This window comes from Phoca vitulina, unplaced genomic scaffold, assembly GCF_004348235.1.
Source record: "Phoca vitulina isolate PV1807 unplaced genomic scaffold, GSC_HSeal_1.0 scaffold14, whole genome shotgun sequence".
In the NCBI taxonomy this organism is placed as follows: Eukaryota; Metazoa; Chordata; class Mammalia; order Carnivora; family Phocidae; genus Phoca; species Phoca vitulina.
This window is the reverse complement of record NW_022589717.1, coordinates 43203880-43219123: the sequence shown is the minus strand read 5'-3', so window position 1 is coordinate 43219123 and position 15244 is coordinate 43203880. Positions and strand designations below refer to the sequence as shown.

At 41.6% G+C, this 15244-nt stretch overlaps 1 protein-coding gene across 3 annotated transcripts in view; it reads right to left on the bottom strand.

The window, feature by feature from the left end:
• Window positions 1-15244, bottom strand: part of PALLD (palladin, cytoskeletal associated protein) — a 389064-nt gene that overhangs the window by 34554 nt on the left and 339266 nt on the right. The window contains exon 10 of one of the 3 annotated variants that reach the window (XM_032413166.1): window positions 7333-8010. The exons of 1 other annotated variant lie outside the window; for it this stretch is intronic. In XM_032413166.1, coding sequence (XP_032269057.1) covers window positions 7333-8010 — 678 coding nt within the window. Of the gene's footprint in view, window positions 1-7332; window positions 8011-15244 lie in introns of those variants that run through there. One more of the 3 variants, XM_032413167.1, reaches the window with a different exon arrangement.

The following is a 15244-nucleotide window of genomic DNA, read 5'->3' as shown; positions in this document are numbered from 1 at the left end:
ATAAAGTTCTGTGCTGCTTTTGACTAAAGCCTTAACATCTGCAAACTAGAAGAGGTACGTTCTGAAGTCACCTAAAAGGTAAAATGAAAGCCAGCTCTGTGTTACATCACATATTATTGGGAACACACGGGTTCCCATTATTACTTTAAACTTGACAACATAAATGAGCTGCACAACTATGTGATGACACGCAGCACTGATGACAGAAGCTTCACTGTGTCCCTGTGGGCACAATACACTGAGAGCCATGTTCTCTGCACAAATAAGAAAGAAAGGGGCAAAGGGTGGCTATCAAGGCCCGAACAGATCACCTAAACAACAGAAACAGAGAACTGGTCTTTTAAAAGACAGCCACAAGTCGTACACACCTGTCTGTTCACGACAGAATAAGTCCTGGGGCTTACAAAGCATTTCTCAGTATACCGGACTCTGTAGGGAACTTAGGCATGACTGCTCTGGGACATTTCATAGAGAAGCCATTCACCTCGGTTTGGATTCTTGCCACCCAGATATTTTATTGTTTCAGAGAGTACAATTAAAATTACTCTTTGACCCAAATAAAAACCCTGATCATTCTATGTTTCTTTTAACAAGGGGATTCCCTAAACACAGCAAGATCCCAAGCATTAGAGGAGCATTTACTTCATCTCTGTTTCCTGCTATTTTAAAGACATTATTTTCTCTTACAGAATTTAAGGTACACATTTACTTGGTTCTGAACAATTAACACTGAAATCAAATCAATCAGTTGAAAGATTTTTAAGTGTCTAACAGTCACTGAACAAATACTTATTGAGTATCTAGTACGGCACAGTGCTGGGCAAACACATCAGTACAAATTCTGTTAAGCCTGTAACTCCAGAGTTGGTTTGTAAGATGAGTGACTGTGTCACCTGATGACTTCTTGGAATTCTGTGCAGTAGAAATTCTGTGCATGAAAGTGAAAAACAGTAATATAACAAAAGCGTTATCACTGTAGCCTAAAAAGTATTCTACGTGACAAGGAGAAGAGAGTCAAATCCTGCAGGGTGGTCTTTGATTTCGGAGGGGTTGATAATCCAGTTGGAGAATAAATGAAGGAACAAGCCATGCTGTAGTAATTCTAGGTGCAATGGGAGCTAAAGAAGTCGAAGAGAGTGCTGGCTAGCATGACTGCAGAAGACTCCAAGAAAGAGGTAGAATCTGGGATCCTGGAAGATGATGAGGATGCAGACGAGTAGAGATGGGAGAGGAAGGAATTCAGACTCAGCAGGAATAAAGGTGCAGAAGGGATAATCTCTTATTTTTTATTGCTTAAAACACTGTGGTTTGGGCTAGTTACTAATGGCTACATGCCTCTATTACCTCCTCTGTAACGTGTAAAATGTGGGTATTAATAGTATATACCTCATAGGATTATTAGGAAAATGACACGAGCTAAGACATATTAAGCACTTGGATCCGTGCCTGGCATACTAAGGGTGGCTCTGGAGAGGCCAATGGGAACTGTCCAGTATGGAAGTGAATCAGGGAGACGAAACTGGCTGAGGGGAACAGAATGAAAGCGGGAAAGGAGTTTAAAAAGATGCTAAGAACTCTTGACTGGTTTCCAAAAGGGTGCAAATAACCTTTATTGATTGGCTTCTCAGTGTTCAACTCTGTTCTAGGTGCTCGGAATACAATGTTGAACAAAACTAAGTGACTATATTTAGAAAAAATATATTCTATGGTGGGGATGACAGAGACAGGAAATAAAAGGGTGGAAGGAGGGACATAGCAGGAGGGTGGTAAGTGCTATGAAGGGATGGGAGTGTGAGTGGATGACTATATTACACAGTGTGGTCAGTCACAAGTCTGAGGAGGTGACATTACCTCTGAGGCCCAAGTGACAGTATGAAGACCTACAGGGACAGCTAGGCGGTGCAAAGGTCACTCGGTCTGAATGAATCTGGCAGGGTCACCAGGGCATTGTGATCCCTGAAGAAAGAGGTATAGGATACAGTACTTCTCACCCTTGTTTTAATACGGAATCTTTTTTTTCAGAGAGTATCTCATTTGGATTAACATAATTCAAAAAACACTTTAAGCAACGTGTGTTAAAACTGAGCAAAGAGTTTAGAGTTCGTATATAACGTTAAAGTAGAAACCAAAGTGGAGTATTCTTTCGTGGTGGAGGCAACAGAAAAGAAAAACAGTTGTAAGTTTTTGAGACAAAGTTTTGGCAATTGAGTTTGTTTTCCTATAAAACTAATTCTTTGTTGGAATTTAATATAAAATGGCTGTGGCTGGTTCTCCCAAATGGCACCACTTTTGATAAATGAAGAGCAACAACTCATTAGGAAATTTTAAAGAGAGTACTTGGTGACATAGAGATGATCTCCTTTCGTGATGGTTTGTACAATTAAAAATAAAAATGCTTAAATGCTTATTCAAAGTAAACTGTTACTAAAACCAGAACTCTTCACAAAAACCCATACTCAGAAGATCTTAACTAGTAAACAATTCATACAAACCTCCCACACTGAATATAAATGCTTCAGTGTAAACACAGGTGAGCCCAACTCTGCAGAAATACTACTGATCTGTTTACTCTCGCTTCAGCCATAAGTCACTTACCATCTTAAAATAATATTCACGTGGTTGGGGGCTAAAAACATCTTAAACATATACACATGCATCTGCAAGATTTTATCTTCCACCACCACCAAATCCTAGAAGGTTTTCTTTTTTTCTTGGCTACTGAATAATCTTGAAAGTATCCTGCCCTTGATATACTATTCTAGGTCAATTTTATCAGTGTATTCCAGAAACTCAGATCTCCAGAGTACAGCACTGATTTAAGAGATAATGTGCCTATCTAGCAACCAAAGAATTTTTCTAACTACTGAAAGTCCTCTTATTCTCCTCTCATATTCAGTGATAGCTAATAGTAACCTAATTCCACAAAATTTCACAGTAAGCAGAATCATTAACATGTTGGCATTTAGGAATCCCTCATATTCAAGAATGTAATATGTGAATTAATACATAAAAGAGCCCAAGATACACAAACTGAGTTTTTGTATATCAATTCTATTTTTTCTAACTGAAGCCAAAGCTGTTAGAGTACAACTGGATAACCTGAGCTCATACCTAAAGGAAAATAGATGCCTCTATAAATACATTCAGTTCTCACATTATCCTTTGGCTTCTCTAGACAATAAACTCACACACGTGTGTGCACCGTACCACTACTTGGTACAGAGCCATCCAAGATGAGCAGGTCTGATTCTGACCTGTTCCTGGGGCAGACATTTCAACGGAATCATCATCAGTCACAGCAGACCCCGAGAGCTCACTTGCTAATTTGCCAGAAAATAGCTGCCTGGGATTGGATGCAACATTCTGGGCAACCCTCTAAGATCCTAGTGAACCCAATAACAAGACCCTGGGGAGGCCCGAAACCCCTTCAGGCCTCTGCCTCTGATGAGGAACGACGAGGCCCCCCCCACCTACCTATTTCCTGCAAGATGGGAGAAAGACAGGAATACTGAGATAATGTCTGCACAGTCCAATGCAGCTTTTGTCTTTTCTGTTAGTTACTATCTAACCACTGTCTTGACTTGAGAACTGGTTAAAGTACAAATAAATCTTTAAGAACTTCTCCTTAAGATTTAGAGGATTCTGTTTTGTTGGTTTGCAGCTGTTTTCTTTCATCAAGAAACAGCAGACATCAGATTTGTCGGAGATCAACCTGGGTAATACACCCAGGCTAAGCACGCGACTCCCTCTTTGCTCAGGCTTATTCCAGAACCCTGGGAAATCCCTTTGCCTCTTGCCATGCTCACCTTGAATGCAGAGTGATGATAGTGTCCCCACCTACCTGTTTCTTATAAATCAGGGAGAAAGAGAGGGACAATGAGATAATGTCTGTGAAGAGCTGAGTGCCTACAGAATAAAAGCTCTCATGAATACATCCATATAAAAGCTCTTATTGACACATGCTTTTCCTTTTGACAAACATGGGATAACATTTCAAACCAAAGGCCTACTTACACAGAAGAGACAATTAAGAGTATAAAACATTGTAGCACTGTGGTTCTGTGGCACTCCCTTATGAGAACAGAGTCTAAGAATGTGAAGGTGGACAAATACTACAGTGCCAACCAGCGCCCATCTGGTTCTCAGGGATAGTTCTGATCTGATTCACCCAGACACACTACTGCTGCACTCTTCTAGGGGGCACTCCCAAATCCCCCAGATTCCCACCATCTCGGAGGAGATCTACTGCGTAGAGGAACAGGGTGACCGCAAGGGAACCTGTAAACCTAACTATCAGCAACTGTGAGGTGAGCAGGATACATGAATTTTATTGAAATGCAAACAGGCTTCTTTCTAAGGCACATTTTCTCCTCACTGCCCCCATCTGAAAGATTTAGTCAGCTTCACATTTGTGTCTGTCCACAGCTTTAAGAAGCTGCTAGTGACCCAGGTCACGCTGGGGAAGAATGTAGCTGCCTGAAGGAAGCAAGGCACTGGAGGAACTGGATGTGCGGAAGTTCCCCAAACCACAATCAACCAACAACCAAATAGTGTTGCTGTGAGTCTGAGTGCGGCCCACTGTCATTGGCCTTGTGCTATAACCCTGGCATCCATGGCCTTTGTTCCCTGACTGTCTGACTTCTGCTACCCAGACATGTGAGAAATAGAACCTTACCTTCATGGACTATTTAAAAACTTAGTGCATGACCAGCCTACCCTTTTCCGGATTAAAATGAGGACAATGCTAAACATACAAACAGAATAACTAGTATGCCACTGATGATTAAGAAAACTGAGATAAGTGACATTTATATTTAAGATTTTGATAAAACAAGGCAGGCAAAAAAAAAACAACAAAAAACCCAAAAAACAACTTACCATATTTCTACTTACTGAGTCATGTGTAATCCATCTATTTACTGGTACTTGACAAATATGGCAAAACCATTCAACCAGATAAATTACACATATAAGTGGAATGAATTTGCTATCATAATCACAAATTCACAGTGAAAGAGAAATGAAAGTAATTTAAAAGATTCATTTGACAACAGTTTGCCAGTGCCTACAAGTTCAAGGGTGCCATAATCTATAGTCATGGCATCCCTAACAGGGACATTCGGTCTTTGGCAAATCATTTGGATTACTATGATGGAAAAATAGCTATCTTTTCATTTTTAATTCAGAACGCAAATGAGGGATCCCATAATATACCAGAGGAGAAACATGTTCCAAAAGTCACATGTATCAAACCAGAAGAATGAATTCTTGAAGTATGTGTGATTTAGCAAATGGAAAATTCCTTGGAGACAAAAGGGTAACCATATAATGATGGCCAATTGGACTGGCATAGAGATAAAAATCTGCAGCCTATATGGCCATTTACCTTTGGTGTCACAGTGTCTATCTTTGGGTACAGTTTTCCATAGTTTCCACAAAACTAGCATGACTTCATTCATTTTTAAGACATGGCAGGAGCTGCTAGATTCTTTAGTGGTAACAATTATAAAGTATTTTACTCCATAAAATTAATAACTATGATAGATAAGAGACAAATGCTTCTATTACTTGAGGTAAGCTCTTAGAACTGCATATATTCTTAAGAGAATTTCAAAGATCAGAAAAAACTTTCTACTTAAGATAATAAAAGGCATGACGACCCAACACCTTTGATAGTCTAGTCTTTGTTCAGTAGGAGAAATATTACACAGATAAGTGCTTATCTTCTTGGGAGGCAAGATTTGGTACCATTTCCTAGTAAGAGGGACAAAACAGTGTCATGCAATAAACTCCCACTTCTTGAATCTAACAGTTAGCTTCTTTGTGGCAAGAGAATACTTCATTTCCTAGCAGCCAAATAAAAGAAAACCAACAAATAGGGGAGAAAAAAGTTTTCTCAGCCAAGTTGAGTCACTCAACTTTCAGTAGAAGCCCGTTATTACAACATTACTATACAAACTCACCTCCTTTATTCCACTTATTTATGTATTCATTTGAGCTTTTTCCAATAAAGATTTGAGAAGAAGCCAGATTCAAATATAGAATTCATGTAATCAACATTTAGAAAGTGCCTATCGAAACAAGACATTGCTAACAGAAGCTCCTCAATACATCTTGTCAAAGTCAAGCATAGCAATGCTCATCTCTAAGGTAGTATAGTACATCCCCAAATGGGAAACCTTTTCATATGAATGAAAAGAACCTAAATTCTTAGGTCTTTTCATTTTATTCTTTAGTAGAATTTCTTTCTTTTCTCTCGGAACAATATTTGGATTCTGGGAGACTCTGAAGTAGGATTTCAGAGTTTATTTCAGAGATACAGGAATTTGGCTTGACTCTTGCTGATGCGTACCTGTTTTTGAACTCTTCAGTAAAATGAGTATGTGCTAGCTTTTAGTCATCAATAATATGTGCCAAACACCTATATGATAGATTTCTTTTGAAGGCTTTAATGCACTTTTGTAGATGTCATGTATCCTCACAGATTTTTCTATTTAAAGACTTCAGACAGCTGCCACATCATCGTTGCGACATAAGGAAAGACAAGTACTTAGATAATCTGCAAACAGAAAAACTGAGACCGAGGATCCAGGTAGTCTACCTAGAGATTACAGGGACAGAACTGGTACATCATTTCTTCACTAGATTGCACCCGTCCTCACTTACTTGTATGGATAACACGAAGACATTTACGTGTCTTTTTTCCTTTTGCTCAATTACTACATATATGTAAAGGCTTACTTTTTAGTTCTGTTAATTTAGATATTTCAAAAACATAAGGTGTTTACTTAATAACCAAGCCCCTCCACAGTTATAAAATTATAATACTGAGCTGAGAGATTAAGATACGTGGTTCGTTGGTAAGAGCATGGATTTGGAGTCACACAGGCATGAATTCAAATCTCTGTTGAGTGGTACTGTGACCCTGAGCAAATTCTTTACCTACTGGAATCCTCAGCTGTAAGTGGGGCAGTGATACCTCTTAGGAGTGTATCAAATGAGGTCACATACGTGAATTGCTTAGCACGATGCTCTATGTGGTAGCTAACGCCACTATCAGCAAAACTATTGAGAGCCCTGCATAGATTTTGGGTAGTTTCTGACGAGTCTTCTACTGTTTAACGCAGAAGATTAAGTACTGATCTTGGTAACGGTAAGGAGCTGAGCAAAAATAGTTTGGTAAAGCTGCCGTGACAAGAATCTAAACACTGGACGGAAGGAAAGACGCGAAAATGGTAGAGCGCTACCACTGGCTTGTGGATTAGCGGGCGCACCAGGGTAGGGGTGTGTGGGGCGGGCAAGCGGGGGGCGGGGCGTGCAGCCGTCACTCACGCGGGGGTGACGCCCTTGGGCAGGCCCAGGGCGTTGACGGCCACCGGCGGTGGCTGCGAGGGCAGCAGGGCGCTGAGGAAGGCCGCGGGCGTCTGGCTGTGGCCGAAGCGGGCCGTGGGCGAGGCGCACAGGGCGGCCGGGGCCGCGCTGGGGAGCGGTGGTGGCGGCGGCGGCAGCGGGAACACGTCGGGCACCGGGAAGGCCGTCGTGGGGCTGAAGACGGGGGGCGGCGGCGGCGGGGGCGACGGCGAGGACGCACACCACGGAGCCTCGGCCTCGGCGCCGAAGGGCTGCGCGAAGGGCGGCGCGGGCGCGCGGCCGAACTGCTTCAGGGTCGGGGACATGGGCGACGGGAGGCTGGAGGAGCTGGGGCTGGAGGCCGGCGTGCCGTGGCCCGACGCGGGGCCGAGGTTCTGGGCCGCGATGAACTGCTTGGGGCGCGCGTAGTTGAAGGAGCCGGAGGACTGCATGGCGGGCGCGGAGCGGGAGGCGAGTGCGCTCATGGGCTCCGCGGAGGCGGGCGACGCGCAGGCCGCGAGCTCGGGGGAGGCGGGCGGCGGCGGGAAGGGCGGCGAGGGGGGCGCGCTGCGCGGGGCGCCGGCGGGCGGGGGGTGCCGCGCACTGGCCTCCTGCTCCAGTCGGATTTGGTTCTGGAGTTGCTGGATTTTCAGAGGATCCCTGGAGAGAGCGGGGTGGGGGGGAGAGAGAGAGAAAAGCGACACCTTCAGAGAGGGAACTAGAAGGAGTGTTCATTTGGGGCAGTGAGGTTAGCCTGTGGACGGAACTTCCGAAGTGCGCCAGCTCCAAACTACGACCTGGTCTGAATAAGGCACAAGTTGTGCTGCCCGTTATTAATTCTGGACCAAGCGCTAAGCCAATTGAGTATAATCACTTACCGCAAGGTCTAATTTTAAGTTTTACCTAAGATGATCCAAATCAGTTTACAAAATCCAGTGATGGAAATTTTGTCTGACTTCCAGGAACCATATTTCATTTTAACAGAACCAGAAATATGAAGAGAAAAACTTTTCACATGAGTTCTCAGTCCTCCCATTTGTCAAATTTTTGGAAGAGAAGTCTATCATAATGAGAAAGTTAAAAGAAAAGTCAAGTTATTTTTGGAAGATCTAGGTTAGTCCAATTGGCCTACTTTCGGGCTGTCAACTCTGCATTCAGTAAATATCACAGGGTGATTTTGGGGGGAATATCTACTTTAATTTCTGCATTTGTTGCCTACAAAAACATATGCAGAATTTACTGTCACCAAAATTTTAGTAAACCCTGAATTGCCAATTATTTATACAAACCTTAATACACACTGATATTTTGTACCATGTCTAAAATACACAAATGACACCTATCTTTAGTATGTAGGTGTTCAATAAGCAATAACAATTTTATAGTAATAATGCAGTTTTAATTCCTCAAGTACTTTCCATTGAGAAGAGATAGTTTGAATTTTAATTTGTACAAAAGTTGAGTTAGTTTTTAGCTAATTGCTAGCTGCTTACTGTTTTATCCAATCAAACTTTCCTGGTTAGCTGAATTTTACATCCAAGATATTTTCCTTTATTCAGTCACCAGTGCCTGTCAAAAGAAACTCCAACAGAAGGTGGCACTATAACAAGCAGCTAGATCAGCCATGAATAGGCAAAGCCCTACTAACTTTAACCCTTTTAAAACTCAAAAATAAAAACCCCAAAAACTTCCTTATCCATAAGTATTTAATTTTCAAAATCAAGCTTTCAGAAACTCAAAGCAATGAAAGGAATTGAAGCTGCTGATCAAAGTAAAAAAAAAAAAAAAAAAACTAAAAAAATTTAGCTCTCTTAGCAAGTATGTAGGAACATCCTGTGTCTTCCATCCCCTTCTATAATTATCCAGTAAAGTAATTACACTTAAATCCACAAAAAGAACAAGAAATGCTTTCTTGGGAACCGAAAAGTATAAACTAGATGGTTCTATTATGTATATAAAGTATGCAGATGGCTCTATATGCTTAATCTGTGCAGAGCATCAAAGATTTCAACAAAGAACTTTGTGGGGTCAGTCCTATGGGACTCAATTGGAGCGTTTTAAAAGCAGCCATGCCACTGCTAGGATTCACCAGATGCTGAAGTTCCAGATGTCAGTGTGGTTTGGGTCCACTGTCCAGCACATGTGCTCCTGCATTCGTGTACTTAGAACTGGCCCTGGAATAGAATTCATAAAAACCACCAACACAGCTCTAAAACCTATCATCTAGCACTTTCATCCTGAATCCCCAAATGCTCCTTTCCGAGCTTCCTGCCTGTTCTATCACCTTACTTCCTACCTAATGCATCCTAGTCCTCGAATGTTCATCATGAACATTCAGGGCACCCGTGCACCTGGGTTGGGAGTGGTCTGGGTGGCCCTCCTCAGAGGCACTGCTCCCCTACTCTGGCCAGCTGGGCTCACCATGGCCTCAGCTGTGTTTTAAGGTATTTTGAGCTAGGCCTGGCATCAGCAAATAGCCATGTTTAGTGGCTCTGGCGAGGTTGCTGCAGACTCCTCTCATTCTCTATATGTGTGGCGAGGACTCCTCTGCCCCACGATTAGGGAGTGGCTCCTGAGAAGCCAGTCGTCCAAGAAGCCAGGGCAGGCAAGCCCAGACCACCACTGTATTCTAACTCTCCCGGGGTCAAGCCTACTCATCTGGCCATTAAGAACCACCACCAAGTTTGTTAACCCATGTGGGCTTAAAGCTGCTGAGATGCTACTTTTCATAATAAGTGACAGTTCAAGAAAGTCTTAATGTAGCATTTCACAAGAAATGAACAGGCATTCTAGTGATTTAGTTACTAGTAGATACTGCAGTGAAGAACTTTGCTAGGGTTTCTACTCGCCCATTTTGCACTGGGTGAAGAATGAAATACGCAGAGAACTGGAGAGGTGGGAAGGGAGAGTAAAACAGTTATTTTGAATCATGAAGTGTCTGGCTTGATTTCTGGCAAATCATAATATTTTAAAGAATACTTGAGTTAAATGGATCTGACACCTGGATTCTGAGATGATGAAATGCACAATTCTAAGTCATTTTCTCCGTCCTCGTTACATTATTTTTATAAAAGTTCATTTTCACAGAGATAAAAAGGCAAAGAGAATGAAAGGTACCAGAAAAGCCTTTGGAAATTACTTAAGTGTTACAAAAATTCCTCACTTTTCTGGTTTCCCCATTTTTTCTGGCTGTCTTTTTTCTGGAAATGAAACTGCATTGAACCTCTTGGAAATACTGTGTCAAGGCTGAAAAGTTAAGGCGTCTGGACAGCCCTAGTCGCAAGGACGACACTTTGATCGGCATATTAAAGTCTCTGGTTTTGCACAACTACTCCATCAACCACCACCCCCAGCCTTTTTCCCTCCCTCCACCACAACCCCAATTCAAAAAGTCTAAGAAATTTCCTACTCTTACCCCTCCTTCAATTCTAAAGGCTTCAATACTTAAGGAAATGAGATGTCTGGACTTTTTGTTACACACCTGTCACAGCCCATTTACAAATGGGGAAACTTCAAGCAACACGCTCAAGGTCACAGAGCACGTTACCTGCTGAGCCAGGTTAGATCTGTGTCTGTGTCTGGTTTCTTTAACCGCACCAGGCATGTCAACATGGAAGAACCCTCACCACCTCCAATGTGATTTAAAAAAAAAAAAAAAAATTCTGTGGTCATCTTTCCAAGAACTTTCTCCACTCATGCCTCCACACAGCCAGAGCATGAGGGCCTTACGGATCGGAATCATCAAAGTTTTAAATTTTTACATATTTAAGAATACATTTAAGAATATCTGACTTCAAACTTGATTCTTTTTACGGTGAAATGGTACAAAGATGAGATCTTGGCAGCTCAGAAAGGGAATATACTAACCTTATGTTACAGAAAATCAAGAGCCTTCCTCCCCCCACACGAATGTTGGACACAGATTTTAACTACAACTATTTTACAGACAATTGGATGGGGCAAAGGTTTAGATCTGACAGGGATAGAGACAGATGCAGAACCCAGAGACAGATGCAGAACCCAGTTTACTTTCCACGTCAGTAATCTGTCTTGCCACTAGATTAAAGCTGCCTTGGAAAAACGTAACCAACCAAGGGACAGTGTGGTACAGGAGAGTAAGGCTAGACTCAAGTTGGATGGCACTGACTGGGAACCGAGCTCCACCAGCTACTAACTGTGGGGTCACTAACAGTGATTAACAGTGCCTGGTTCACATCGTGAGCTCAAGAAACATTCCACGGCAGGAGAGAAGCACCACGTCAGCTAGGGTTACTGTACAAAATGAACCCTAAAAAAATGGAGATAATGTCCTACTTAGTGCAAGGGGATTTTCCTCTTTATCTGTTCCCACCGCAAGTGGTGGTCCTTCTTGTACTCATAAAACCACAGCAGGGGCAGGAGATGAGAGACAGCACGAGTCATGCACCTGGTACTGGCTTGTCTCATTTTCAACAATCCTGGGAGGTTGGTATTTTCATCCCCATTTAAAAAACTCCCCATAGATCAGTGAGATCAAGTAATTTGTCTAAGGGCAGAACCTGGATGTGAAGGGCTGGTTGGCTCGAAAGCCTTGCACTCATTCTCTCCAAAGTGCTCAATAAACAAGAAAAAAAAAAAAGGTTTATTAAAATGTTAGCTTATTATTACTACATATCACTTTTTCTCTGGGGAACTACAGCCCAAGCTCAAAATAAATGATGTGAAAGTAAACTTCTGGAAAACAACTTTTATGTAAATTGGAAATTCCCAGTATGTCTCTCTGGAGCAATGTCTAGATTGCAAGAAGTAATTTATCCCTTGCTCCTGTTAATAAAGATTGAGTATTTATAATTGTCTGGAGAAACTCTTGGGATCTTGAAGCTGGAAAACATTTGTGCTTTCAGAATAAATATGCTGTTGATTTATATATTTTCTTTCATTTTTTATTGTGTGATACAGAAGCCACTGTATGATGAAGAGGTGCAAGACAGCACCCTCTGAACCAAGAGCTCTGCTGGTCCTATTTATAAGCACTTTGAAGGCAAGGACGATGACCTCCAGCATCCCCACAACACTAACCCCTAACCCGACACCCTCACAACACACAACCAAACGCCACATTGGCGGACACACACTGTCAGTGACAGAAACCGGGTTAATTTCTGGCTGCAATTTCTATACCCGTCTCAGTCCATCAGGTACATTCAAGTAGGGTAAGCCTACGATAGGAGGGCCCCATACTGGACTGGGGAATTTTAAGCATTTTCAAATGAAGGTAGATAAGTGAATTAGGGAATAAACTGGGTGTTTCCACAACATTGGCTGGGATTAGCTCAGTATCAGACGTATTCGAGAACTCAATATATTAACTCTGGGAACTTATAAAATAGAATATAAAACTCCTACAAGGGCTTCAGTTCAGGGAGTGCTGATTATGTTTCATCTACTTTATTATATTAGTACTTCAACTGTCTTGTTCTTGTTTCTATTACTCATACTTTATGTCTTTGTATCACATAAACTAGGTCCACCTGGTGAGGGTCAGTATCTAACAACTTGCTCTGTTCAGCACTAACTTATTCCTGCCCCCTTGGTAAAAGGTACATAAATCACAATCTTGAGAACAATCATTTACACAATTAAACTGAGTTAATGTAAGCCAAATGAGAATGTACTACACTGGGTTTTGGGGAGGTGGTAAGTGCAAAAATAGCTAAGAATTTAAATACATTCTCCCTAAGGTTGGGGGAGAGGACAGGGATAAAAGATTTGGATTTTCTACAAAGTACCATCAACAAGAGAATGTGAAAATCAAATTAAAATTGACCACTGCTTAGGAATGTGTGTTTAACATATATTACAAAATGACATAGGTTTCTTTATAAAAACCACATTCTTTGATCTTTAATTTATTCTGAGCCTCTTGTAAATCATCCCGACTCTCTGGGTAGAGCCAGGATGAAACACAATTAATTACATAGAAGGGTTCAGGGAAGAAGTGACCTGAGTGAAATCAGCACACGACTTGGGTCTCTTTTAGAAAAGACTCGTCCTTTCCACTTAGAATAAGAACTGCATTTGGCTCTGCTACAGAAAAACAGGAGCTCTTTATGTCTTCATATATAAAGTTGATGTCTATTTGAAGTCATCTCATGTACCATGAGAAAGAGAGAGAGCAACTGCTAACCAATTCATAATCCTCCTGGGAGCGTCTCTGGAATATCAGAGGATGGCTGTGTCTCTCATGTAGCTCAGGGAATAAGGACCGAGAGGCTGGGCTGGTGTTCTAACAAGGGCCAACACTGACCCGAGCTGTTCCTCAGAACGTGAATTCTGCAGCCGGCTTCCCGGATACAGAGGATTCTCCTTTAAGAGGTTTGTGGAGGTGCAACTCTCTGTGGCATAATGGGGTACATAAATGGTCGTTTGGCTTTGTGAAGGCTGCAGGATGTGGTCCAAAGCATTGATAGTCCTACCAAAAGGACTGTACCCCGACTAAACTGTATGTGATAAGGCACAGACTCTGATGGTGTTTGCAATCCTAATGAGTAAGCCTGATGAATCCGAATGAGGTTGAACACTGGCGTCAGCCCTCAGCCCTTTTTAAGGGAGGAATGTGAGGTCAGGTTCTAAAAGCATCAATTCCACATCACAGTTAAATGCCTTAAATAATTTTCATTTCTGTTGCTGCACAGGCTAGTGGAAACAGCAGGAAGATATCAGCTGCTGATTCGTAGAAAAACTGAGTGAACATACCGGACATTAACAGAAATTAATGTGGACTGTTCCCAATTGAAAATGTTTGGTATTACTTATTTTTTTTAAATTTTCTTTTATTTTATGAGGCAACATCAGTGATATCATTGAAACACCAAAGAAAAATCTCCCTTGGAGACAGATGCTGAGGAACTTTCAGGTCTTAAAGCATTAAATTTCTCTGAGATTTTAAAGAATTGGGGGAATAAAAGGTGGACAAATACTTAACTGTAGGTCTTATAACGAGATGAAGAATTCATGGCATATTTTAAGGTTTCATATGGTTAATCTTTCCTCAAATTTCCACTTTATCATTGAGAGGCTTGTGCCATCCCTTCTGTGTCATTTCCGTTTTAGTTTATGTTTGCTGAACTGAATAGATCTAAAACAATCTGTGCACTTTGTACTTGCAAGAGTGTATTATTCCTAGAGGCTAAGTGCCCTATCTTTCCAAAGAGAGAACTCTTCGACTCGCCAAGTGGCTGTATTCTGTACCTACTCACCAAATGGCTTTAATATACTCGGAGAACAAAACAGCGATTATCACTTCTCTACCCCTTCCAAACGTTTTATCTTCAACATCTGTTTGTGCTCGCATGTAAGAAGCTCAGTAAGTGTTTGCTGAATTTAAGTAAAATCCTCAGATTTCTCGAACGTACAAACTAGCTGTTCCGTCACGCGATACGGCCCGCAGACACACACCACTGCATTGTTCTGAGGGAGGAGGGGCACCTTGCAGATAAAACCGCTATCACACAGGCTATTTACAAGCAAGAACACAGAGTCAACCGGAGCAATGGTCAAATAGTTCAACTCCAATTCAGCCACCAGCTATTTATGACTTTGGATAATTGGCTTATCCTATCAGGGACCCAGTTCCTCAACTTGAAAATGGGAATTTATAATGTAGTATGTGTAAGGTCCTAATAAACTTTCAGATTTTATGATCCTTACTCTTTAGTCCAGTAACATGCAAACATTATAAAGAAACTGACTGTAAAAGGAACTCATGAACAACTAACCAAGTCCAAGGTGTTTATTCGTATACATATATTAATCCTATGCATATGCTGTTTTCACATGCATTGAAACTGTTTTTGAAAAACGAGTATGTTATTTCCTGGTAAACAGAAATAGATTTTGAAGGCATTAGAGAAGC